The sequence below is a fragment of the Ochotona princeps genome, chromosome 10 (genome assembly GCF_030435755.1).
Source record: "Ochotona princeps isolate mOchPri1 chromosome 10, mOchPri1.hap1, whole genome shotgun sequence".
Lineage (NCBI taxonomy): Eukaryota > Metazoa > Chordata > Mammalia > Lagomorpha > Ochotonidae > Ochotona > Ochotona princeps.
The window spans coordinates 157873-185405 of record NC_080841.1 but is presented as its reverse complement, the minus strand read 5'-3'; the positions used below and the strand labels follow the sequence as shown (position 1 = coordinate 185405).

General features: G+C 53.5%; 1 protein-coding gene across 9 annotated transcripts in view; it reads right to left on the bottom strand.

Annotated features, from left to right (window-relative positions):
• Positions 1–27533, bottom strand: part of CACNA1E (calcium voltage-gated channel subunit alpha1 E) — a 253728-nt gene that overhangs the window by 167045 nt on the left and 59150 nt on the right. For all 9 annotated transcript variants that reach the window (XR_009246127.1, XR_009246126.1, XR_009246128.1 and 6 more), the window contains exon 3: positions 1733–1998. Coding sequence is in view for 6 of the 9 variants with exons in the window: in XM_058668915.1 (XP_058524898.1) it covers positions 1733–1998 (266 nt within the window). In the remaining 3 variants the exon portion in view is untranslated. The remainder of the gene's footprint in view (positions 1–1732; positions 1999–27533) is intronic.

Genomic DNA, 27533 nt, shown 5'->3' with positions numbered 1-27533 from the left:
CATAGGAACCGGGATGTACTTCTGAGGAAGGGCAGGGGCAACAGCCACATGCGTTTACAACACGGTCACCTCCAGACGGAACACAATCCCAACTGACTACATATTTCCCACGCTGCAGAACTGTAACAGGTCCTGCCATGGATTGCCTCTGCCTAAGTCCCTGAACACACAGCCTAGGCCAGCCCCTCTGAGGCCTCTCCAGACACAAGAGAGGAAGGAGCAGGTCTCAAGGCTAGCGGTGCTACAGCAGGAAGGAGCGGCCCGCCTCCCAGGAGCCCCTGGGGAGGCTCCTGGCCAGCCTGCAGCACCGTCCCAGGTGCTTATAGTGGCTGCACCCTGGCCACCCAAGTAACCCTGTCTGTAAGGAACTTGTCTGGGGGGGGGGGGTGCAAGGGCAATACAGAGGAGGGGAGGAGGGAAGCTGGGAGACTGGCAGATCTCCACCAGGGTAGGGCCCAGGAAGGGGAGCTCTGCCCTGTGGGGGCAGCAGGCATGACTGCAGGTGCCAATCTCTCCCCTGTTCTCCCTCCCCCAGGAGCCCCCAACCTACGTGAGACTGAAGCATTGCAGGGTGGCGGCAGGAGGGTGGGAGGGTGCACTCCGCAGCAGGGAGATCTGCGTAGAGATGTTCCCTGGAAGCACCAGGCATCAGCCAATCACCATGCAGCTGGAACAGGGAGCCATGGAGGAGGAAAGGAGGGAAGGCCAGGGTGGGGAGGGGGAGGGAAGGAGGTGCCCAGGCCCTGGGAAAGCAAGCCACGTGCCTGGCTGACACCTGAGACCCTGGAGACCTGGGGAAGGTCAGGGTCTGAGGGGATGTGAGGAGGGGTCTCCTGGCAGGGTTCTGTTTCCAAGAATCCTCCCTCCTTGGCCCCCTGCCACACTGTCTTTAACACCACTCCACCCAGTCACTTTCCGCTGCACCCCCAAGCCCTAACATGATTCTTAGTGAAGAGCACCTACACCGGACACACCTGGTCACGCCTGCAGGAAAGATCTCTGTGGGCCCCTTCCTCAGACACCCCACCAGCTCTCCAACAGCAGCTGTAGATAGGCAGCCTTCACCCCTCACCCTCTCCTGGCAAACGCAAGCTGGCAGCTCAACCTGGCCCCTGGGCTTGGGGACAGCAGCCAGGGCCCTAAGGGCAGGGGACCAAACCCAGGGCCAAGGGGAGGGGGCCCAGTGCACCAAGAAGCACACTCCCCCCAGCCACTGCACTTCCTGCTTCCTGGTCATCCCAAACTTGGACTCCACCTGTGCAACGCTCAGGGCTGCAGGCCAGTAGGCCAGCCCCTTGACTCCCCTACCCTCCCCCACCTGCCTCAGGCAGCACAGGTGTCTCCTGCTCCAGCTGGAAGGGATTGAGAGAGGCACTGGCTCAGAGGCAGGAAAAGAAACACTGATCATCCAAGAAAACCTTGTGAGAGTGCTCACCCAAGCTGGGGACAGGCAACTGGGAAGGAGGTGAGGCAGCGAGCCCAGCGAGGGGCAGCTCCCAGGACACTGCAGGTCTACACACAGAGAAAGCAAAGTCTTACCTTGAGCAACACTAAGGCCCTGTCGTCCCAACAGCGTTGGCCCTGAGATGCAGCTCCTGCCAAGAGGGAAGGCTGGAGCCCCAGAGCAGGTGGGCAACGCATTCCCCACCAGAGGTTCCTCCCAGGGGAGGAATGTCATGGGACAGGGGCTGGGGGCAGGGGTGGGGTGGGGTGGGAGTGGAGAAAGGATATGGCCAGTCGATGAGCTTCTTGGCGTACTTCCTGACAACGTTGTCCTCACCGAAGACAAACAGGGATCTGTTCACCGTGAAGCAGTTTTGACGGACAGGGATCGGGTTGTACAAGGCCATAGTGCGCGCCCTCTGCGCTTTCGACTGCTTGTAGGCGGCCGCGGAACCCGAGGCTGGCACAGGCGTTTCTGGCCGGTTCCTGCTCTGGTCCGAGTCTCCCTCGCCGGAGCCAGGCCTGCCGACAGCTGCCTCCCCAAAACGAGCCATCCTGAAGTTCAAACACAAGAGACACACAGGTGACTGCGGCCGGCGCAGGCAGCGGCGGAACGCGCGGCCCAGGCTCCTGCAGCCCCACCGCCCGCCGTCGAACGCGGGCTGTCGCTCCGGAGCGCACTAAGAGAGCGCGGATGGCGTGTGGGGCTTGGGCAGAAGCTGGGCGCGCGGGGTGGACTGTGCTCAGCACCTGCTCGGCTAGGGCGGGTACGGAGCCGGTCAGCGAGAGGGGCGACGTGCGGTGGGGGAGGGGCGAAAACAAAAGAACTTGGAAAAGGAAAAGCCGAGGCCAGGCTAGGGCGAGTCCATCCAAGAAATTCCACGGCCGAGGCTCGGTGCTGCGGCTGCAGGAGCCGACGCATGCGAAGGTTGGCGAGGCTGGGAAGGAGCGTGCCGCCGAGGTTCCTGTGCGAACTGCAACGCCCAAATATCCAAATAAGGGGTTGATCCCACCGGAGAGTGACGACTGCCTGCCTTCCCGACCCCTGCGCTTGACAGACAAGTTGAGTCGTGTCCAGAGTCAGCGGAGTTCCTGCCTCTCGCGCAAGGCAGTCGGGCCGGGACCTCCCAGCCCGGAGAAACAGGTGCAGCCCGAGCGGGAGGACTAGACTCCCCTCCTCCGCCCTCCCTTCCGCGCTGGCGGCGCCTCTCTCCCGCGCGGGCGCAGAGGCGGCGGGCGAGGGCGAGCGCAACGCAGGGGTGCACCGTGCGAGTGTCGGGGGCGGCTCCTGCGCGCGGAGGCGGATGCCCGATGACGGGGTAGCGGCCGCCTCTGCAGAGGCCGGAGGAGGGGTCGCCCTGGCCAAAAGAGCTGAGTAGCTGGGCGGGCGCAGCTGGCGGCGCGGCGCAGTCTCCGCAGCGGAGCGGGCCGCGGGGGCGCACACGCGCGCGCTCTCGGCTCCTAGCTGCAGAGCAGGGTCCCTGGCGCCCGTCCTCACGCGGCGCCCTGGACGGAGTCCGGAACCCCGGCCGCACCAGGGACTCATCTGCCTGTCCCAGGCTGCAGGAACAGGGACAGCACCCTCACCCCATCTTCCCACCAAGCGTCCTAGAGGCCTGAGCGAGAGACAGGGGCCAGGACCCCCAAGATGTTCTGTCCTGTCTCTCCCAAGGGGAACCCCGTGGGCAGCTCCTGAGGCGGGCCTGGAGGTCCACACGCTACAAACCCTGATGGTGAGTTCTGGGCTGAAGTGACCCCTTCCTAAAGCCTAACAAAGTATAGCTGCTTCCCCACACCCCCAGCCTCGGATTTTTCTAACCTGCCCTATCAATGAAGACAAACACAAGGTCAGTGTTTGGCCACAGGCTGGGAAAAGAGGACCTGAGCCGCCATTCCTATGGGCGACTCAGAGTCTGGGAGCAGCAACTGTCTTGTCGCATGTGCATGGCCCTACCTGAGCCTCCAGCTGGGCAAGTGAGCCATCAAGTCTAGGCGGTGCCGAAGGGTGAGGCGTGGAAGGTGTGTTCCCACCTACACCTGTGTGGGCAGGGACACGTGAGCCCTAGTGCATCAGTGTGAAGTTTCAGAGTGCCGGAACCCCAAGGAATGGTGCCAGTGTGCCCTTCGGTGGGTCATCCCCAGACACAAGGTGGGTTTCTCACCCCCACCTGTCCCCACTATCATAATTGAGGGTTCTGGCTAACAGGGAGCCTGTGGGCCACGTGGAATAGGCATGGCTCGTGGCACCAACACCTCCTGGGACAGCTGCCTGTGCCAGGGTGATCACCAAGTATGTGAAGATACGGTGGCACGCATTCTTCCTGAGTGAAGAGGCTGTGTGGCCTGACACTGGGCACCCGAGTGCTGCCAGCCTGCTAGTCACAGCCCAGGGAAGCAGGTATGTAACCTTATTCCCCAGGAGTGGTCCTCAGACATGCCCTCCAATACCACCCACTCAGCAGAAGCCCAGAACCCACCCCTTCTATCTTCCCTGGGTGGCTGCTGTCGCTGTTCGAGGACCCAGAGGGAGCTCCAAGTGGCCAGGTCACAGACATGAGGCTGGGGTAGAGACACACTTGGGAGTAGATGGGCTGCACAGAGCACTGGGGGGGGGCTCATGGCAGGGTATGCCCAGGTCATGCAGGCTGTGGCACCCATCCTAGCCAGCAGCACACTGGCAGAGGTTGTCCAAGATCCAGCTGCCCTCGACAGAGGGGTGTCTTGCACTGTTGAACAGTTTGCAGCTAATACACTTACCACAGCTGAGCCATGGTGCTCTGACTGGCCTGTGAGCAGCAGATTCATTTCTGAAGGGCCTCACTGGTAAGAGGCCACATGGGCCTGGAGGTCTCCAACCCCACGTGCCCAGGACCTATGCGACCTTTAGGTATGGGTGTGTGAGTCCACAGCGCTGGCCAGCAGGAAAACACAAGGCCATGGCAATGCTGTGCCTGCAGCCCCATGAACTTGGCTGGTGGTCATACCCTGCCACAGGCAATGCAAGGAGAGCCTGCTGCCGATGGCCAGAAGATGACCAGAGTCCTGTCCTGTCCTCCATCCATAAGGGGAAAGCTTTCCAGCCTCAGGGGTGCTTTCCTGCTGCCAGAGCACCACCTAGTGATCACTCATGAGGTGCTGCTGTCCTGGCCCAGGGCCTAGCTAGGGTCTGACTCCCCCAGCATTCCACCACCATGCCAGTGGGGACCTAGGCACAGACTCAGCAAGGAAGGCACCAAAAACCTCCCCCAGGCCTGACCCCCACAGACTCACACCTGCACCCATCTCTCCAGCAACCAGCTGAGGTGCAGGCAGGAGTGGTGGGCACAAGGAGGCCACACTGCCCTGGGCAGAAGTGTGTGTGGCAGCCCGGCTTCCTCCAGAAACCTGTGAGGCCTGGGGTCTTCTCTGTGTGAGGTGTCACCCCACTGCCCAAGCATCTGAAAACTGACCCAGGCCTTGCCCCATCCCAACCTTCCAGGTACTCAGAGGGCATTACACACCATATGGCAGCCCCTTTTGTGCCCCTTTTCCAGGAAGTGGCTCCTCAGGAGCACTCACAGCCAACAGGGTACCAGTATCCTGGGAGCAGGGTGGTGTTCACCCGACCCCTTGCTACACCAATGCAGGTGGAAACAGCCTCCCTGCTATGTAATGTCCATCCTGAAGGCGGCGCCCATCCAGCATGCCAAGTGACTCCACCTCTAACACCTGTCCACTAACTGCAGAGGCACAACCCTTGCTAGAGATACTTTTTTTTTCATTATTTTTAATTCATTAATTACATTGTATTATGTGACACAGTTTCATAGGTACTTGGATTCTCCCCACCCCTCCCCAAACCCTCCCTAGAGATACTTTTAAGACCACTGATCTATGACATTTCCTAGGTGCCGATGGTGGGAAATCACATTACATCTCCAGCTCCAGGGCTGAGGGGAACAAGTGCATGGAGCAGGGTAGCACCAGAACTGGCTCTGCTAACACACAGGGCATCCCCTACCACAGGCGTGGTCTCGAGCCCCAGACTCCCAAGGGGCTGGGCTCCCAGGAGTAAAGCTGCCTCCCCGACCCAGACAGAGCCAGCAAGCACAAGGCTGCCAGCCATGAGCACCATGCAAGTCTAGCTCTCTGCAGTTCATCCCTGGTGGCTGTGGCCATGTCAGCATACCTCGGGGGGGTGGGGGGGTCCAGCAGTGCAGCCTGCAATGGCCTCGAATGCAGGGGTAGATGCACACTTGCCTAAGGCAAAGCCAGGATGAGGCTGTGTAGCCTGAGAGCCATGACCACTTGCCAGCATCTTGGCCTCAGACTTGCCAGCTTTATCACAGATCCAGGCAAGGCTGTTCATATGACCCTAAGGCTCACAAATACAATGTACTCTGCATGGCCCCTCAGGAGCCCCTATTCTCCCCCTGACCTGGACACCACAGAGAGGGATGGTGCCCTGCAGGCGACCCTGGGTTGGGGGGAAGACCCAGTAGGGGGTGGTGCCAAGGGCACCAGATTTCCTGCCACCATCTCCGCCCTTTCCCTCTGCAGAGGCCTGGGAAAGTCTCCTCCCTGTTGGCCCAGGCAGCAAAGGCTCCCTGCTTACCTCCACCCTCAACTACAGCAGGAGACACCCAGCCCTTCAGGCCACAATAGGGATGGGAGCTGCTGACAGAGGACGCCCGCCACTCCACCCCCACTACCTCCTAACTCAGAAGACACAGCACAGCCATGCTGCCAGGGCCGGGCTTAGGTGGGTTCTAGGCTGACTCACTCATTGAGCAAGCCTTAAGGAGTATATGCCTGTCAGAAGCTCTGTGCCAGCAGGGGCCTGGGTGGATACTAGCTCGCCTGGCTCCACCCCCTGCCCAGAGGGCCCTGTAGGCCCAAACAGGCCACCAGCCCTGCCATGCTCACAGTTCTCGGTTGGCATTGGCAGCAGATGACGCCACCACCTGTCGATCAGCAAAGCCTCTTGAGCCCACTCGTTCCCACGCTGAGCAGCTGCTCCCTCCCACCTGGTATAAAACCATCAGAATGAAGGCGACACTCCCATAGGAGATGGACTGGAAGCCAGCTTGAATCATAGCCATGAGCTGGCCGTCATCCGACTCCACCCCGTCTGTTCCACACACTTGCTCCCAGACCCTGCTGGTGATGCCCAGTTGCCACACCTCCCATTTATGGCAGATTCCTTCACTGCCTCTCCATGTCAGTCTCACATGGGTGCCCCAGAGCTCTGTCATCCACCTGCTGGCCTGTGAACTCTGTCCTGTCCAGGTCACACCTGCAGCACCCTCAGCTCTCAATCCATCCCAAGCCCATAATGGAATCTCCAACATGCCTCCCTCTTCATCTTGATCCGGGGTTTAAAACTTGATTTGCTGTAATCCCCTAAGAGTTTCCACTCGTAAAACTCCAGTGTCTAACCACAGAGCATTGTTCACCCTGTCACTTGATCACTTAACTTCAGTTAAGTGATTGCTCCTGGGGGGGCGGGAAATAGTCTAGCTCCACTGAGTGAATCATGCCACATTTTCCAACCCACCTCCTCTGTTCACGGTCACTGTGGATCCACCACCCTCCCAGTACCACCTCCCAGCACCGCCTTCTCTGTCCACCCTCCCTCTCAGCACCCTCTCCCCTGTCCACAGTCACTGTTGATCCACTCTCCTCCCAGCACCATCTCCTTTGTCCATGGTCACTGTGGATCCACCCCCTCCCAGTACCACCTTCTCTGTCCACCCTCCCTCCCAGCACCATCTCCTCTGTCCACGGTCCCTGTGGCTCTAGCCTCCCTCCACCTTGTCTCCACACAGTACCATAGTACAGCCACCGTGACTGACTCCCTCCCATACTCACTGTCCCAGGGACAGTCTTTTCCCACACATGGGGGAATGCAAGGTTAACTTCACCTCTTTTTTTGTTGAGACCTTCCAAAATCTCCCCAACTCTGTGGTTTCTCACATCTACAAATCCACACAATGGATCAGTCCCACAGGGCCTTGTCCACTCACTGCTGTCCCTGCAGAAAGTACAACATCTGTGTTACCCTCAGCCCCTGAGGTTGCGGACTGCAAGTGCTTCGTCTCCTCAAACCCAATTGAGTTTCTCAAGAGCAGAGCCCCAGCCACATCCCCGTTTCACCATCCAGATGCCTGGATCATCTTTCCTGGTCCCAGGTGGTGCTGTTAAACTCCCCATCTTAGAGCAAAGCAAGACAGAAAGACAGAGGAACAGGCTCAGATCTTGCAGCACAGCAGTCTGCCCCAGATCTCATGACTGCAAAGCCCATTATTAACCACTGCCATGCTTCTCCTGGCATTGTTAGCAGGGACTGTGGCCTGCTTTGGGTCATGGTGATCCTAGGGCAAGAAGATGACCACAGGTAGGAAGGAACACTCCAGTACCCTGTAGAGCTGAGTTCAGCACAGCCCGGACGGCACAGTTCGACCCCATCCTGAGGAACAGCCTTGGTTCTTCTTTCCTATGCACACTCAAGCTGCCCTGCCTGCTGCCACGGCACTCAGCAAACTCCAACCCCGCCGCCTCTCTGCTTGCTGCTTCCTGCCCACGCTCCAGCAGGTAGAACACCCACAGACTCACGGCTCTGGGCTGCAGAGCACACAGGAGTCGGTAATGTTCGGGGTATTTTTAAACTCTCAGGCCACTTCCCCTCCCCAGAAACAGCAGGACTGCCATTTAGAACCATATTTAAGCCACACCCAGCTGCTTTGAAACTTCAGCATTTTGTATTAAAAGAAAAAAGCAGTCCTTCAAGCAAGTGAGTATGTAGACACATGTCAAAAACCCAAGACAGACATGGGCTGCTGACATATTCCGTGAGCACGGAGGGCCTGTGGTCACAGCTGCAGGGCAGATACCACCCAAGACGAGGGCCAGAGTCTGGCCTCTCAGAGCAGACACTGCTAGCGACACCCGTGTCCCCTTGGGAGTGCCTGGACTTGATTCGTTTCCTGTTAATTCACATCCCAGGAAGCAGGAGTGAGGCATGACCTGAGTTTGCTATGTGGGAATCTGGGCAGCGAAGCAGCACGTGAAAATTATCTCCTCCTCTCAAGTCAACTTAGGAAATAGGCCACTTCTGCGTTGCCACAGGGGACAAAAACTCTCGTACTGCAGATCCTTCATTGGCCAGGGAATTGGGAACTACTAAGGGATATCAGGTTATTATGGTCACCAAGTTCTAGGCTTTTGGGGCCAGTGCAGTAGGGAACAAACTAATCCTCTTCCTGGCAGAGCCAGCATCCCATTTGGGTGTTGGTTCACGGCCCGGCTGCTCCACTTCCCATCCAGCTCCCTTCATCTGGCCTGGGAAAGCAGTGAAGGACAGCCCAAGGCCTCGGGTGCCTGCATGGGAGACCTGGAAGAAATTCCTGGTTCCTAACTTCAGACCCACAGATCTGGCTGTTGCAGCCATTTGGGCAGTAAACCAGCAGATGGAAGATTCTCTCTTTCTCTCTGTAACCCTAACTTCCCACGTAAAATAAAGAAATCTTTAAAAAATAATCTGGCCTTTTTTCCTTAAAGTGAAATACATTAAAGTAAAAGGGGAAGGATGTAAAAACAACTCAACAAAAAGATATTTTAGAAGAAGAATCAAAGACAATCTTCCAGGCAGCAGCAGCACCGTGGGAGGCATGAGGCTCTGTGTGCTGTGCATGGCAGGCGGGTTTCAACCAGGGACAGGGTCAGACTAGATGTCCCAAGGAAATTGTTGAAAATCAAAAACTGGAGATCCAGGCCCCAGGGCTCAATGCCTCAAAAAGCAGGGCTGACTGCTCAGCCTGCCAGGACACCAGCCCCTGTGCTCCACACAGTGAGAACCACATGCTCCTCACAGCACACTCCTTCCCTGAGAGCTGTGGTCCCAGGGCTGTCCACTCTCTCAGACATCTGCTCTGGATTACTTAGGTCTAAATCCTTGGCCAACGCCGCTCCGCTCTCCTTCCCACTTAGACTGAGGGAGCAGGGAGAGGGAAAGGGGGACCGGGTGGGAAGGAGGGAGAGAAAAGGAGGAAGGAAGAGAGGGTGAAGAGGGAAGGGGAAGGAAAGGGAAGAGAGGGAAGGAGAGGGAGAGGAAGAGGGAAGAAAAAGGTGAGAGGACAGAGGAAACGAGAGAAGGGGTGAGGGGGAGAAGAAGGGAAAATAACATCCATTAGGCCTTGCGGGACGTACCCAGATGGCTTCTGGTCACACATGCCGGATGAACTTGCTTCCTAGTTGGCTTGTGCCTCAGTTTCTCATAGACGTCACCATTCCTAACCTGAGATCATGAAGGGCTAGGCGTGGAGCCAGGGGCCAGGTCTCCCCAGGGCAGCTCTACTGCAGTCTGAGACCTGGCATCCCCTCAAAATGCATGCAGGTGTCTCCATGTCAAGGCAACAGAATGGGGAAGGCGGCATGGAAAGTGGTTGGACCATGAGGGCCAGTCCCTAGATAGGGCTAGTGCTTCACACAGGGCAGCAGGGGACAATGCAAGCCCCGCGAGCCATCTACCCTCATGCCTGGAGCCATCCTGGAAGCAAAGACCCTGACTCTCCAATGCTGGGGCTTCGGATCCTGCACCTCCCAGCCTGCAGGACTATCGACAGGAGCAGACCAAAACAACCTTCCATCAAAAGAAAGCTGAGCAGCAATCAGTCTCAAACCCCTTCTACACTTGGCCAAAATTTCACAGCAGTATGTGGAAGTACATTTTTACTAGATCTTCCAGAATTTTAATTGAATACATGTAAGCTCTCTCATTCTAGACACATATAGTTTGACCCTCAACGTCCCAGGAGAAGACAATCATAATCATCTGGGCCAAATGAAAACATTTTACTTTAAATATTAAAATATTAAGACTTTAAAAAAAAAAAAAAAAAGAAAAAGAAAGCTGAGGCAGAAGCACAGCTGAACCATGGCTAGGTAGGAAAAGCTTCAGGGCCCAAAGTCACAGAGCTTGGGGTCGGCTGGAAATCATGGGCCTAGGCAGTGGGCACAGAGCCTCATGCAAGCCACAAGCACGCAGGAAGGATGCACTGTGCTGGTCAGAGCTACTAACCCTAGAGTCAGTGCCCCGTGCTGAGCTGTGGGAAGCACTAGGACACACCAGGGCTCAGCTGGCATCAGCCTTGGCCCCAGGCCAGGCCAGGCCATGTTTGTATCCCAGTGGCACCCTGTGCTCAGGATTCGCCACAAAGTCAACCCATGGCCCTCCCTCCTGGCAAACCTTGATCCAAAACCATACAAGCAGAAGGCAGGTTCAGTGGGGAGCCTCTTCCTCCTAGCTCTCCTCTCCACCCCCAGTGGAGGCCCAGGAAGTGACCAACTGTCCATTAGGTGCTCAACACCCTTTATAGCCAGGCAGTTTCCCTTTAAGCCAGTCGGTCTCCCCTGAGGCTCCTAGGCCCACAATGGATGGATGGATGGATGGATGATGGATGGATGGATGGATGGATGGATGATGGATGATGGACAGATGGATGGATGGATGGACCAGGGCCTACCAGAAATCTGTAGAACCCTGAGATCACTCAGATAGTATCAGGGTCAAAAGCAAACTTTTATCCATACACACTCCAGCTACTACCCCATGAATTCCCAGCCACACCCACACTTTGTCAATGGAGCATACCACTCCGCAAACACGTGGGTGCATTTACCTGTGTGTGTTGCCCGTGGGTATGTGTGTATATGTGTGTGTGGGGGGGGAGAGTGTGTGTCCAACACAGGAAATAGCTCATACTTTCTTACTGACTTTGAAACAGTCACTCAAGTATTTAATACTACAAAAATGACAGAATAAAAAAAAACACCTCTTGCAATAAAATTTCAGAAAAACTAGATAAACTAAATTTGTTTTTTTTCTTTTTTTTGTTGTTGTTTAATTGAAAGACACAGATAGAGACACCTTCCATCTTCTGGCTCATTCTCCAAGTGCCCACACTAGCAAGAGCTAGGCCAGGCTGCTGCCTGAATTTGAGAACACACTTCGGTTCTCCCATATGGCAGGCAAGCGCCACACTACCGGAGCCCTCACCTACTGCCACCAGAGTGTACGTTGGCAGGAAGCTGGTATCAGGAGCTGAGCTGGTACTCAACCTACACACTCTGAGATCCCAAGTGATGTTGTAAGTACATGACACATGCCTGCCCCTAAACAGGTAGATTTTAGTGCCCTCTGAAGAAAAAGCAACGAGTTCTATTAGCAGACATTGGGCTTGGGGCTGCTGCTAACTCACCACCTACATCCAACTCCCAGCTAATGCACCCAGCAATGCAATAAAAGAAGCTGGCCCACCTATGCATGTGGGAGACCCAGATGAAGTTCCTGGTTCCTGGGTTCAGCCTATTCCAACCGTGGTCACTGTGGGCATTTGGGAAGTGAGCCTACACATTAGGCTCTCTCTGTCTTTCCTCACCACTGCAACTCAGTCTTTCAAATAAATAAAATACTTTAAAAGGGGGGGGGGTGGACTAAGGTTCTGAAGCCGGCAGTTTCAAAGGTCAATCTCAGGCAAATAATAAACTTCATGGGGTCATCTCCATAGCAAAGCGAGATGAGGAGGCATTTCCTATTTCTGAGAAGGGCTACACCTTAAGAATCCAGAACCCTGACAGTGTTTTAGTCTTACAGGTCACGTTCATATCACATACTGAGAATCCACACCACATGCTGAGAGCTCACACCACACAATGAGAGCTCACATCACATGCTGAGAGCTCACAACTACATGCTGAGAGCTCACAACTACATGCTGAGAGCTCACACCACATGCCAAGACCTCACACCACATGCAGAGGGCTCATACCATATGTTGAGGGTTCACACCACATATGGAGGGCTCATACCACATGCTGCAGTCTCACACTACATGCTCAGGGCTCACACCAAACACTGAGAGCTCACATCACTTGCTGAGAGATCATATCACATGCTGAAGGCTCACACTACTCAATGAGAGTTCACACTACATGTTGAGGCCTCCCTCTACATGCTGAGGGCTCATACCACATACTCTAAGTGTTTCTACACATATTGAGAGCATTCACACTGCATGATCAGAAGTAATCCTAATGCAAATACACCCTACTCCAAGGCCAAAGAAAACCACTTTGCAGTTTCCCTACAACCCAGCAGATGCTGGGTCTACATCAACACAACTATAAAACAGGAGTTCACAATCACACAGGGAGACAAAGTCAGCTGACACAACCTACATGTGTTCAAAGACACAGCCATAATGAGGTACCCTGCAGCAGCTCCGAAACCACAGGCACCTAAGCATGAGCCTGACAGGAGGTGTGGGGGATTCCAGCTCTCGCTAGGAGCTTTAGAAAGATCTCAGCACAGGAAGAAATCTGTCATACTCAGGGACTTAAAACTATAGAGTGTGGGGGTGGTGTTCTTCCCAAGTTAATCTGTAATTCATTATACCAGAAAAATATTTTTTCTTTCTTTAATAGAAGTCAGAGTTACAGAGAGCACAAGGAAGAGACAGAGAGATCTCTTATCCTGCAGTTCACTCCTCAAATGGCTATAGTGATTAGGCCTGAGCCAGGCTGAAGCCAGGAACCAGGAGCCCAAGTGGCAGATGCCCACGTACTCCGGCCATCTTCCACTGCTTTTCCTAAACTTAGCAAGGAGCTGTATCAGAAGTGGAATAGCCAGAACACGAATTCTCGGGGTTTAGGCCTGTCAGCAGGCCTGAGTCACCGAGGGTGAGACGACGGTGCTCTTTGGCCATAAGAAGCACTGGAGACAAGTTGAAGAGGAATGTTACAGCTTTTAAAGGGTAAGAAAGGGGAGCAGGGTGTCCTGCGGCAGACTCTGCCCACCATTGGCTATAAGGCACATCTGTCTCCCCTGACCTTCTGGTCATGCTCCACCCTCATGTACTCTCATGTAAGTCCTACCTGGGGTATATGTGTGTGAGAACTCTCGACACCTCAGAACATCTAGGACATGTTTAAGAACTCTCACGAGTCATATGTAGAATATGCATGTGTAAGAGCTCGCACATCACAAGGAAAATACTAACTGCCTGACCCAAGAATTGGAACAGGCAAATCACGTGACAGGAAATCCAACAGCCCAGAAACATGGATTAGATCTTCAATTCCCTGGTAACCAGGGAAATACAAACAAAGCACTAGTTGTGCTCCATTTAAAATCTCTCAGGTCGGGCCCAGCGGCGTGGCCTAGCGGCTAAAGTCCTCGCCTTGAAAGCCCCGGGATCCCGTATGGGCGCCGGTTCTAATTCCGGCAGCTTCACTTCCCATCCAGCTCCCTGCTTGTGGCCTGGGAAAGCAGTCGAGGACGGCCCAAACCTTTGGGACACTGCACCCGCGTGGGAGACCCGGAAGAAGTTCCTGGTTCCCGGCTTCGGATCGGCGCATACCGGCCCGTTGTGGCTCACTTGGGGAGTGAATCATCACACGGAAGATCTTCCTCTTTGTCTCTCCTCCTCTCTGTATATCCGGCTTTCCAATAATAATAAAATCTTTAAAAAAAAAAAAACTCTCAGGTCAGCAAACTCTGCTTATCTTGAGTGTTGTGGAAGACAGAACAGCTCCAAAGACAGAGTCCTGCATGTGGGGTGCGTGTCCCCGGAAAGCAGGGAAGGAACCCTCCGATGAAGCTGGAGAATACACCCCAGACCCAGCAGCCACGCACCAGGCGTCCACCTGAGGGAGTCTCACACCCGTGCCTGAGCAAGGATGGCCACTTCAGTGTGGCCTGACCTATGGCTGGGTCAAGCAAAGAGGTTTTTTGAGAAAGCCCCTCAATAATCAGATGCTGGCAAGGATGGGAAGACATCATGTGCCTGGCTGGGTGTGGTCAGCAAAGGCCTTCCCGGAGAGGCTCTAGTGTCCGCTAGGAACCACAGAGGTGGGCAAGGTTGCTGCTCCAACAGTCCCAGGGCTTTGTTCTTAAACATGGAGGTACACTTGTAAGAGTGCTTACTGGACCGTTGACTGTCTGTGGGAAATATCCTCTACTGTCCACACAAGAGGTGCACTCAAACTCAGAAAATGCCATGAAAGTGACACTTGGTCATTGGTCTTGCAAGACCAGATGCCTGGCAAGTGGGTACGCTGGGGCAGTGACACAGTCCACATCCTGGCACACAGGTCCCTCACCTGGTCCCTCACTGGCTGAGGACTGTGGGTGGACAATCTTCCCACACTTTACCCAATCTCATCACCTTCCTCCTTTCTTCTCTGCCCTGGGAGGAGGCCACCCCACAACATCCTGCTTGTTAATTTGCTGCACCTCTAAGTGAACCCACACTAACTTTCCAGACATTACACTGTCCCACTAAATAGCAGCAGTGAGGAATGGGTGAACACAGTGTAACAGTCAGAAGACAGAAATTCTAAAATTATTTTTTTAGAATTTATTTATTTTAATTGGAAAGATGGATATACAGAGAGGAGGAGAGACAGAGAGGAAGACCTTCCGACTGATGGTTCATTCCCCAAGAGGCTGCAACGGCTAGAGCTGAGCCAGGCCGAAGCCAGGAGCCAGGAGCTTCTTCCGGGTCTCTCACACGGGTGCAGGGTCCCAAGGCTTTGGACCATCCTCAACTGCATTCCCAGGCCTCAAGCAGGGAGCTGGATGGGAAGTGGGGCTGCTGAGATTAGAACTAGTGCCCATATGGGATTCCAGCACGTTCAAGGTGAGGATTTTAACCACTACGCTATCGCACCGGGCCCCCCCTCTCCCCCTCATTCCCCTCTCACTCCCCTCTCTCCCCTCTCACCCCTCTCCTCCCCTCTTCTCTGTCTCTCTCTCTCCCCCTCTCTCCCCTTTCTCTTTCTCTCCCTCTTTCTCTCCCACTCCCTCTCTCCCTCCCCCACTCCCTCCCACTCTTCCTTTCTCTATCCCTTGCTCTGCTTCTGATTCAGAAAGGCTGCCTTAGCCGAGCACAGGCCTCTTGGTCTGGCCACCAGCTCTGACCACAGAGGGGAAGAGAAGAGTGTGACCCTAGAGGAAGAGACCACAGCCAGGGGAGGCTGTGGCCCAGGAAGCAAGAAGTGAGAAACAGAAGGTGGGCAGCTGCAAGCTTTGAAGAGGGATGCTGCCAACACCTAGACTGTGCTGGAGGTGGGTGCCCAAGAGAGGATTGGACCACACCAGAGACGGGGACCCAGGGAGAGCGGGTCAGACCACACCAGAGACGGGGACCCAGGGAGAGCGGGTCAGACCACACCAGAGACGGGGACCCAGGGAGAGAGCCAGTCAGAGACAGGGACCCAGAGAACAGTCCTGAATTCCGCCAGTGAGATCCACCCCAGATGCCATGTGAGCACAGCTGTCAGAGGACAGGCTGGGGGGTTTTTAATTTGTTTTCAAGCTTCATTTTACCTGAGATTCAGAAAGATGGTTGAACATGCATATGTGTAAGATAGGCAGAGATCCTCCACCACTGGTTCACTCTTCAAATGCCCACAACACCAGGACTGAGCCAGGTGAACCCCAGGAGCCAGGAGCTCCACCTGGTCTTCCACGTGGGTGCTAGGGACCCACATACTTCAGTCATTGGCAGGCAGCACCTTCCTGGCTGTCTTAAGCACTCGGAGGAAGCACAGGACAGCCCCACAGGATGTGCCCAGGCAATGGCTGCACCCATGGGTGGGAGTCAGGTTTGGGGTGCACGCTTATCACAAAGTGACCCAGCTGCAGCCAGGGCAAGAGCACTTACAGGGACCCACGGGGGGGTCACTGGGCTAGCCTTGCTCTGAGCTCCCTGGGACCCAGAACATGCTTCAGACCCCTTCCCAGTCAGCTACAAGCCTGAGATAGAGAGAACCTTTTCCATCTTCCTCAGTTCCAGTTGTGCGACCCAGGCAGAGGTGAAGGTGTGGCTGGTGGTGGGCCTTGAGCTTTGGTCAAGCTCCTCACTTGGCATCGTGGCTCCTGCTGCAGCACCAAGATGTCTAGAACTCCCGAGAGCCTGTTGAACTCCACCCAGGATACTTGGAGTGTTCCTCCCCTTGGCTGAAGCAAAGAAGCAACTTCATCACTGTCCCCCAAGAGCTGAGGGCCAAGGTGCCCCTGGGGGCAGAGCACCCCTGTCAGAACCACTCCCTGCTGGGGTAACTGGAGAAAGAGGAACCCCTCCTGGACAGGCTGCTGAAAGCTCAGGCCCCTCTCCCTGTGCCCTTGGCAGACAAGGAAGCAAAGCTGCTGCTTCTCACAGCTCAGAGCCAAGCAGACCCAGGGATGCCAGCTTCAGTGGCCAAGATGAGCCTGTGCATCCTTCCCTGGACTTTTCTCCAGTGCCCACCCAACCCAGCCCCACCCCCAACCTGGATTCTTGCAGCAGCAGCCCTGCTCCTGCTGAGAACAGTCGTGTTGGCCTGCAGTCAACACTCAGCTGCCCACAGTTCTAGGGCCTGGCAAAGCAGGGACATATGAACACAGAAGTAGTGCTGGATCCACTCCTGGAGCCCCCGTACAATGAGTTCCCCAAGTCCAGCACCTCAAGTTCTAAGCATCAAGACGTGGTGAACCCCACGTCTGCATGAATGATTGCAAGGAGAGCCAGTCTGAAGATTGTAATCTGGGTAGGCAGAGGAAGGGCCAATGCCAGGGGCAGGGACTCCAGAACAGAGTGGTCACCCTATGCACATCTGGTGTCATCTGACAAATATTCAACGCGCCCAGATGTTAACTCAGCCAAGCAATCCTGAAAAGAGATCTCGGTACCATCACAGAGCTTAGAATACCCCCACTGGTGCCTGCTGAGCTCCAAAATGCTAGAAAGGGTCGGACATCCACCACAGCACCTCCTCACTGGGAGTGCTCCGCTGCGGCCACTGTGGCCACTACGGCCACTACGGCCACCACTGCCCACCCAGCTCCCAGGCACTAGTGCCACCTCCTCTGCATCATTCACACCTGGGCAGCTCCTTGCTGGAAGTGCTCCACTGCAACCAACCCCCGCCCCCAGGCACTAGTGCCACCTCCTCTGCCCCACTCACCCTGCACTATTCACACCACGACCCTGGGCTCCCATTGTTCCCTGGCTGGTGGACTGACGGTGTCTCCGCCCCACACAGCCTGCTGTCCGCCTCCCTGTCCGCCCCTGCCTGGTGCCATTGTGCTATGTGGCATACCTGTGCATATTAGGAGTGGAAGTGAATTACAATTGGTTTCCTTGGAAGGATTTCGGCATGGCGGGGTTCTCTGGGAGCTCTCTGCTGGAGTTGGGATCTATTCAACCTCAGATCCAGCCCCTGATCCATGGGCAAGGACAGGGACCTGAGCCCCCACACATTCTGTGACCTGACAAGACGGGTGCCCAGCGCTGGACGGTGCTTCTGCCTGATGCAGGTCCTGCCCAGGCCCTGGTGGCCACCCGTGCTGACATAACTGGCAAGAAAGTGCTTTGGAAGGTAGGATGCCTTCTATAAATGCAAGTTTTCTCCGTGTCCTGATCTGTGCATCATTGTAGGAAGGTCTGTGCCTATTGTACCCTTGGCAGACAGCACTCTGCGTTCTCGGGGAACCCACTCTGCCCCAGCACCTGCTGGGCATCTGGGCTTCAAAGTCATCAGGAAATGGAACTGGATGGTAACCCAGGGTAGGCATGTGGCCCATATCAGAGCACTGGGCCCATAATCACCTCTGCCCTGACCTCAGCTTCCAAGGAACCAGGAGACAAGCACTTTCTCTGCCTATAAATTCCACTCTCTGCCTCTCAGATAAATACAGAAACCTATAAACACAATGTGAGTTCTGTCAGTACATGAAGCCTGCCTGTGTCCAGCCTTGAGGAACCAAGCTCCACAGGGTGTTTCTTGGGCAAAAGTCACCATCTCCTGGTAATGAGATGGGCAGTCATTCTTGTGCTCGCGCTGGACAGCACCTGCCTTGGGGGATACCATGGAGGAGGCCTCTCCAGGCAGTGAGGACCACTAACAGCGAAAGGCTGGGTGGCACTGTACTAGAGATTGGTCCTCAAGCCCCGGGGCCACCACATGCACAGTGGCTTCAGGCTGCCCACCACCTGGCTCAGTCTGGGGCACAAAAAAGGGCCAGTCTGGGCTGTGGTCCACCCCCGAGGGCCTGGGTTCAAGTCCTGCTCCAGCTCCCAATTCCTTCTTAGGAGGCAGCAGGGATGACTCCCTCCAACCAGTGGGGGAACAGACTGAGCTCCAGCTCCTGGCTTCAGCTCCACCTGCCAGCCTGGGCTTTGGGGGCATTTGGGAAGTGAACCAGGAGATGGGATCTCCGTCTAAACACTTTTCTTTGATAAAATAAAGAAAGGGCTTGGCGCGGTAGTCTAGTGGTTAAAGTCCTGACCTTGCATGCACCGGGATCTTGTGTCCTGGCTGCTCTATTTCCCATCCAGCTCCCTCCCTGCTTGTGGCCTGGGAAAGCAGTAGAGGATGGCCCAAAGCCTTGGGACCCTGTGCCGCCTTGGGACCCTCTCTGTCTCTCCTCCTTTCTGTATATCCACCTTCCCAATAAAAATAAATAAATCTTTAAAAAAAAAAACAAAGAAAAAGGGGGGAAAGGGAAAGAAAAGAAATAAGAGACAGAGTGTAGCCCCAAAGCCACAATAAACACCTGGGCTTTAAAGGCAGTTCTTTAAGAATTTCAAAACAAAACACAAAGTCTAGTATACTAAGGAAATACAACCTCATCTTCAGAGACCCTTAGGGGACCTTGCTCAAACCCTGGGCTCTGACTGGCCAGCACCTGCTACTGCCCCATCTCTGAGGTGGTTCTAGAGGTTGCCCCTACCGACAGACACCCTGTCCAAGTCCCACACAGATCTCCCGGGACATGCTGAAGGCACAACTTCAAAGGCGGGAGGGTTGCGGGTTCATTTCTTTTTTTTTTTTAATACATTTTATTATTATTGTTATTATTTTATAGTACAGTTTCATATTCCCTTATCCCCTCCCCAGTTCCCTCCCCCCCCAGTTTCTCTATATCATTACTAACATATAGTTCTTCCTACTCAGTCTATGTCCATCATTGCGGGCCTGGACAATGGCAGAGTCCAGAATCCTATTGTCAAGATATAGTAAACAGTTTCATTGTAAGTCCATCTTTGTCTGGAAGCAGAAATGCATACAACACTACATCCTCACATCTGATTGTTAGTCTCCATTTCACAGCTACTGTACATCTCCTTAAATGAAATGTCATTATTCAAAATCAACAATAGAAAGAAAAGTAGAAATTTACAATGCCATGAAGTTAAATGACATGTTACTAGATATGACAGTCTCCATTACACAACTGCTGTACATCCCCTTGAATGAAAAGTCGTAATACAAAATCAACAATGAAAATAGAAATTTACAATGCCTGAAGTTAAATGACATGTTACTAGATATGACAGTCTCCATTACACAGCTACTATACATCCCCTTAAATGAAAAGCCACAAAACATAATCAATATCCGGGAGAAAAAAGAAATTAACAACACCAAGAGGTTAAATAACATGCTATTAAATGACTAATGTGTAGCTGAAGAAGTGAAAATCAAGAACCTTCTTGAAGAAAATGATGCCACTGCATAATCTATGAGTCATTGAATGATTTAATCAGAAGGAAGTGTTTTGAAGAGATGAAATTGACAGAAAACAACAAAACCCATGTGATATAGTTTCTGCTGGTCTTTGTTGAAGTTTGTCTCCTCCAGACAATAAACAGATGGGTTTTGATTTTTAATCCAGTGTACTAATCTATGATGTTTTATTGAGCTTAAGCCATTTACGTTCAGGGTTTAATATGAATGGGTGGTACTTTGGTCCTGTCATTTTAGCAATGGGTTGTTCATTGGTTTAGTCTTCTGTTGTCATTTTACTGGGATGTTCTTCCTGTTTGCCTTTGGTTTTGGTAGGTGCTATTCCTCTTCTCTGTCAAGAGAACATCTTGAAGTATCATTTGTAGGGCAGGTTTGGAAGAGGCAAATTCCTTTAGCTTTTCTTTACTGTGGAAGAATTTTATTTCATTTTCAAAGACGAAAGAAAGCTTTGCCGGATATGTTATCCTGGGCCGACAATTTTTTTCTTTTAGAATCTGGAATATATCACTCCATTCTCTTCTGGCCTGTAGAGTTTCCTGGGAGAGATCTCCTGTGAGCTTAATTGGCATTCCTTTATATGTCAATTGATTTTTTTCACATGCACATTTAAGGATCTTTTCCTTATGTTCAATTGAAGAGAGCTTGATTATCATATGTCGTGGTGAAGATCGCTTTTGGTCAAGCCTGTTGGGAGTTCTGTGCCTCTCCTGGATCTTGTTTCCCAATTCTTCCTCTAGATTAGGGAAATTTTCCTTTATTATTTCATTAAATACATTTGCAAACTCAGCTTCTCTTTCTGCACCTTCTGGAACTCCCATAACTCTTATATTTGGCCTGTTAACAGTGTCTTTCAATTCTTGAATACTTTTTTTGGCCTGATCCAGCTCTGCTTCCAGCTTTTTGTTTGCTTCCCCCTGATGACAGGAAATACCTTCCAATTCTGAGATTCTTTCTTCTGCTTATTTCATTCTGTTTTGGAGACTCTCCACTGTACTCTTAATTTGCTCCACTGTGTTCTTGATTTCTGATATACCAGCCTTGATTTGCTTTATTGCTTCCTTAAATTCTTTGAACTCTTGCATGAGCTTCTCATTGTTGATCAGAATCTTTAAAATCAGTCTTATGGATTCTGTGTGCCCCAGTTTCTCGATGTCTTCCTCAGTTAACTCTGAGATTGGCAATGGGTTTTGCTCCCTTGCAGGGGAGTTTTCGGAAATATTCGTTGTGCCTTTGTCTCTTCTTTTGCTCTTGTTCATTGTACTTCTGGTTAGCAGAGCCTTCTCTTTGGGGCAGGTTTCTAAGCTGTGTCACCCACAGGTCTACAATGCGATTTTACTTATTGCGGTTGATACACACCTTTTTCTTTGCAGCCACTTGTGCCTCAACCTCCAGCAAGTTCCAGGTCTGGGTTCTTATGTCAGGTTTCCACCGTGGTTTCCACAGCCCCAGCTCTTGGCTCACCACTCTCCTCCTGTGATACCGTGCTAAGGCTGCACTGTTGTGTCTGCAACCTTTCTCCCACGTCCAGTTGGAGCAGGTCCCAGGATTAGAGAGATGCCAGGTGTCCTATATAATTAGGTTGTTGGTGGTGCTGATCTTTTCGGAACCTGTTGGATGTGCCACACGGACCTATTTTGGCTGGTACGATGCCACAGTCGGTATAATTTTCCTGCGGGACCAGTGCAATCATGGACCTCAGCAAGTTCTTGCAAAATCAGCACTTGCGCAGTTCACTATTGTCTCCCGCATTCCCAAAGCTATTATTGCCACAGTGCCTAAAATGGTGCCTGATGTACAACCACTGGCCGTCAGATCCGAGGGCTACCCAGACCTGCCCCGGGTGGAACCCGTAGAATGCCATGTTCTTGCAGTTAACTGAGACAGAAATGAGCTCCCAGCTCAGCGCATGCTCAGTCCTTTCCCTTGCCCTTTCCTCTTTACGCAAAATAGCGCCCAGTTCAGCTCTAGGGGGCTGACTGGGCTGTGAAATCCACTCCGTTCTCGTACTGCCCGTCTGAGATCTGCTGCTCTGTCTCTGCTCCTGGTCAAATCAAACGGACCAGCAGAACGGACAGTTCTTTGTCTGGGTTCACCACCCAATCTCCCAGTGAAAGTCCCTTCCCACCTGGCGGGGTTCCCAGCAGGTGGAGTTCCAGCTGCTGTGGAGTTCAGATCGCCGTGCTGGAGTATCAGTCTCTGCAACACCACATCGTTGTGTCCGCTGCTTTCCTGTGTCTGTCAGTCTCCAGGTACCCCTCTGCTGTTGTTCTGTCCTTTCCTACAACCTGAAATATGTCCTCTCTGCTTCACCCTGATTAAATGTTTTTCCGTCTGTATAAACGTGTCCTTACCCTATTCCACCATCTTGATTTCCGTGGGTCCATTTCTAATTCACAAAGCACAAGACACTGCAAATCTCCCTTAGGCCCTGGGTCTTGTGCCTGGCATGGCTAAGGAAGCCTGCCTGAACCTCAGGCTACTTGGGTTTACAACCCCACCCCACCCTCTGCTGTGCTGACCCACACACTCTGCACTGTGCTGTGACAAACCCTATGCCTGCTGCTCCAACCACACCGGGGCATCACACAAGAGCATTTAATCACGGAGCAAGGATGTGTGGCTCCCCTCCCAGAGCAGTGCCAATCTTGAGCCCTACCATTCTCAGCGTATTTGCTTTGCTCTGGCCACCTTAGACTTAAAATGCCACCTGTCTGGCAGCTTTTGATTCAGACTGCCATTCCCCCCAAAATGCCCAGGATGATGAAGAAAACAAGACCAAATGGCATTTTAAAGAGCAGATAGGCACCGAGGCAGAACAAATTCCCTAGTCTGCAGGATGTCCATGGGTCCCTACCCCAGCCTCAAGGTGAGGCCCGCACTCAGAAAACACCACAATCCAGGCTTTAGTGCCCCTGGACAGAAGGAGGTCCTGCTACAGCCCCCCGTACTTCTATGTCTGGAGCCATTGTGAGCCCAAGGTTCCTAACAAAGAAGAGGCAGGAAGAGGGGGTAGGATTTGGCAGTGACACAGTCTGGGCCTAGCATGGCAGGACTGGAGCTGAGTCCTGGTGACTGCCCTGGACATGTCATGCAGGCCCTGGAGCCCCAGAACAAACATCAGGGAAGGAAGACGCAAGGCGGCAGTATAACATCTGCCTGCGCTTTGGCCTTGCCGTTCAGCTGCCACATGTCACACGTTTGCCATGGGTTTGAGTCTTAGCCTCTCCACTTCCAGTCCAGTTTGCTCTGAAGGCCACATCTGGGAGGCAGCAGGGGATGTCAGGTAATTGGATCCCGGCCACCTCTGGGTGGGTTCCAGGCTCCTGGTTTCAGCCTGAAGTGGCCCTGAATATCGGGGGCATCTGAAGAGAGAACCAGCAGATGGAAGAGCCCTGTCTCTGCACCCTGCTGAGTAGAAAGGTTGGGAAAAGATGCCAGGAGCTCACTGGGGAGATGTCACTGAATGCTGACATGAACCCAGAGTGGACAAGAGACTGGGCAGACCCCACAGCTGCCCCGCAGGGACCAAGTCAGCCAGCCAGGTGAATGAGAGCAGAACAAGGACAGGGAGGCATAGAGGACACATCCACGTCAGGAAGTGGAATCCCTGAAGCCTGTGTGCTCAGGTGCGATAGGGCTGTGACTTCTGTGTGAGATCCCAGGCATAGTGCTGTGGTGCCCATGGCCCCACAGGAGGAAGGAGGGAGCTCAGACAGGGTCCAAATGGGTCAATGCCTGAACAAGGTAATGCAGCCTGTGGGGTGGGGGAGTGACAGGGCTGTTCTGTGAGGGGTGTGGTCGTTGTGTTGCTCAGCTCTGACCGCCACTATACAACATGCGCACAGGAAGCACAAGTCCCCACTCTACTTGGTGGAGGCAGTGTGGATTCTCTTAGAAATTGTAAAATGACTGAGGCCTCTCTGTTGTGGCAGCTACCACAACAAATCTCCAAGTAGGTTCACAAACTTCTCAGCCCAGCAACATCCAAGGACCACATAACTCCGTGGCACCTGAGGCCAAAAGCTACAATTCTGCAAATGGGAAGGTAGGATTTTGCTCGGTGCTGACTATGTTGCACAATGTCTTGCCCTTGCGCTCACCCTGAGTCACAGATGAGCCCTGAGCCAGACTGGGCTATCACAGCTCACCTGGGGAACAGCTCCTACCAGAGAGGTCACATGGCTCATGTCCACACTCACTCAGTGATGTCACACAGCCCCTGTGTCCACACTCACTCAGTGATGTCACACAGCCCCTGTGTCCACTATCACTCAGTGAGGTCACTCAGCACCTATGTTCACACTCACTCAGTGAGGTCACTCCACACATGGGGATAATGTTGGGATATACACACCTTCACCAGTCTGCCTCAGGTTCTCCTTCTGGGCACTTTCCTTTCATGGTTCCTCTCAACCCTCTAAACTTATTGAGCATAGACCCCCTGCGGACATGTGCCACAGCCAGTGTGGTTTCAGTTTGTATTTTTCTCATGTTCCATGATGTTGGGCCTTTTTTTTATCTTCCTGCTGACCAGCCCTGCAACTGTGGGGAAACGTCTCCCTAGCTCCTCTTCTCTTTTGCTGTTTGGCTGCTGAAATTCTTGTCTGTTACGGATACCAGCCATAGCAAGAGGGAAACATTCATTAAGGTTTACTCCCTCCCAACCCAGGGGCAGTGGCCGCCCCCGGTAGCATGTCTTATGGGGGTGGTTCACCCACATGGCTCAGATTCACATTACCCTGCAACATATCATCTATTGCTGGATTCTTCAGGCATTTCAGCTGAGCTGGAATGGAACACTCCAAGAAATCACAACAGGACCGTGCACAGAACTGGTGTATGTGCTACCCTCTGGGAGGGCGCTGAGCCAAAACCTGCAGGAAGGGAAGTGGGAACAGCACCAACAGCAGGAGTGAACTGGCTACTCCATGCCTAGCAACAAAGTGGGAGAGAGCCAGCCACACCATGCCCTGGAACACAGAGCAGAGGGAGCGAGCTGGCCGCCGCATGCCCTGGGACACAGAGCAGAGGGAGCGAGCTGGCCACCACATGCCCTGGGACACCGAGCAGAGGCAGGAGACAGCACCTGGTCTCTCACCAGCAGCATTTTGGTGGAAGCCTGGGTAAGTGTCCATCCCAGATGAAACTCATCTAACACTGGCTCTAATTCCAGGACAGTGTCCTGGTGATGGCCACAACACTCTACCCATCTGACTCCTGTAATAGATTCTCTTCTCCATCAGGGTACATGGCTGATGCAAGTTAGTAGCTGCAGGAAGTTTGGCAGCAGTGTTGCTTCCTGCGTACCTTCCATTTTGCACAGGCAAGCAAAGTGCTCACACCAGACTCCTAGTCACCAGGCAACAGCCAGGCTTCCTGAATAAGTCCTTCCCTGGCCACACTCCCACCATGCCTTGCACAACCCCAGCTCACACCCAACACAGGGTCCCAGGCCTCCCCAGTCATCTAACACCCTCCTGGGCTGCCTAGCCCACCTCAGTGCCTAGTCTGGCATCTGACAGCCCCACGCCTACCTAACTTGTCTGTGTCTCCACTCCAAAACGTACACCCCAGGCCAGCCCTGGCAGGTCTCAGCACCTTGCCATCCCTCACTTCCCAACTCACAGTTGGGGCCCAGGAAGTACTCTGTGGCAGTCCGTGGACTACTGGTATATCGATTAGTTTCAACAGTGACATTTCTGAAACGCCCAGCACCAGGGGAGGGAGACACGGATTTCTTTGGTTGTTATCCACCTGCCAGGGGCTGTGCTCTGCACCTCCCACCACTTGGCCTGTAAACAGCCATGTCATAGGGAAAGGCATGCCCAGAGACTGCCAGGAATTTGTGAGGCTGCATAGCCCAGCAGAAGAGTTGGGCCCAAGCCCTGAAAAGCCAGCTGTCTTCAGAACCCAGACTCAGATTCAGGGGACTCTGTTTGGACCAGTGGGCGCCTGTCGGGAGCACTGCATGTGTGCCCTAACATGGCGCTGAGACCTCTCCTCCACCCGGAGCTTGGCGGTACTCAGGTTTCAGGAAGTGCCTTCTGATTGGCCCGTAGCTGCATGCTTAGTGCATGTGCTACTCGTGATCAGAGCCATGATTGGCGTGCCTGCTGCGTGCAAAGGTGACGGGACGGAAGATGGAAGACAGAAGACGGAGGACGGAGGACGGAGACGAAGACGGACGGACGGACGAACGGAGATGGAGGACAGAGTACGACTGGGACAGACGGACGGACGGACGGAAGAAGACTAGGGGTGACGAGAAGGTTGGGGAATAAAGCAGAGGTTAACGGAAGAAAAACGGGAGGTAGTAGAAGTCCAGTCGACCCGCTGGGAAACGGACTGGTTGGGAGAATAAAGTGCCTCAAGATATAGAACCTGGAGTGTCGGGTGAATTCTTCTGCCGGACGGAAGACCCCGACAGGCGCCCACAGGTAGAAGCTTGTACTGGAACTCAAGAGTCCCTAATTCAACTCTCACTTGTCTCCCCCAATCCATCCATCCCACCCGTCCCACCCACCCCACCTATCCCACACATCCCACCCATCTCTCATGCCCTACCCGTCCACCCACCTAACCCATCCTACCCGTCCCACCCACTCCACCCATCCCACCCAGCTCACCTGTCCCACCTGTCCTGACCACTCACCCAGCTCACTCATCCAATCTGTTCCACCCATCTCTTCCCAAGTCATAGTGATATGGTCTAGGCAGGCAGTTAGTTCAGGATCATGAGTCTGGAATCCACTCTTCTCCTGCCCCGCCTGTGTAATATTTTCGCCCACCCATGCATTCACATCATTACTTGGAACTTGGGTGGGTGTGAGAGGCTGCACTACGATTAGCCATCCCCCTCTCAGGCCCTACCTATAAAAGCTGGTACAAACAGGGGTTCAGCCTTTTGGCTCTTGAGGCTTTGGGGCCTGGCAGCAATTTGTTTTCCTTTAGGACTCAATGTATCAATTTCTCTCCCTTACTCCCTTTTACTTTGTGTTAGGTGGTTAATTACTATATCTCACCTTCTGAATAAACTTTACCACTTGTTTGTACAATATTGTTGCTGTGCTTAATAAAAGGCAAGAACCTAACAAAACCTAGACTACAACAGGGCTTGGCAAGAAGGAAGCAGCCCCAGGCAAGTCTCCAGCAGCAGCTATGGGACCCTTCCCTGAGCCGCACAGGTCAGGTTCCCTATGGCATTTTGTTCCAATGCTCCCAGGATAATGAGAAGCAGAAGGAGCAGAAGAGAAAATTTGCTCTGGTGGAGTCAGGAAAACGAAGCTGACACACATGCGTGCGTGCAGAGTGCACGTGTGTGTGTGATTCCTGCATATTTCACACATCTCTGGCTTCTGCAACTGTTCCCAATGTGGTATCAGGGGCCACATCCATCATCATATGTGTCAACAATGGAGGACTCAAGACAATGGCTGCCAGCCTGAGGGGACTCTAAGGGTCCTGGCCAAGCAGGAATGGGCGGCTGCAGAAGGGTCCAGGAGAGATGGCCCAGGGTGTGCTCTGCACAGTGACCAGAA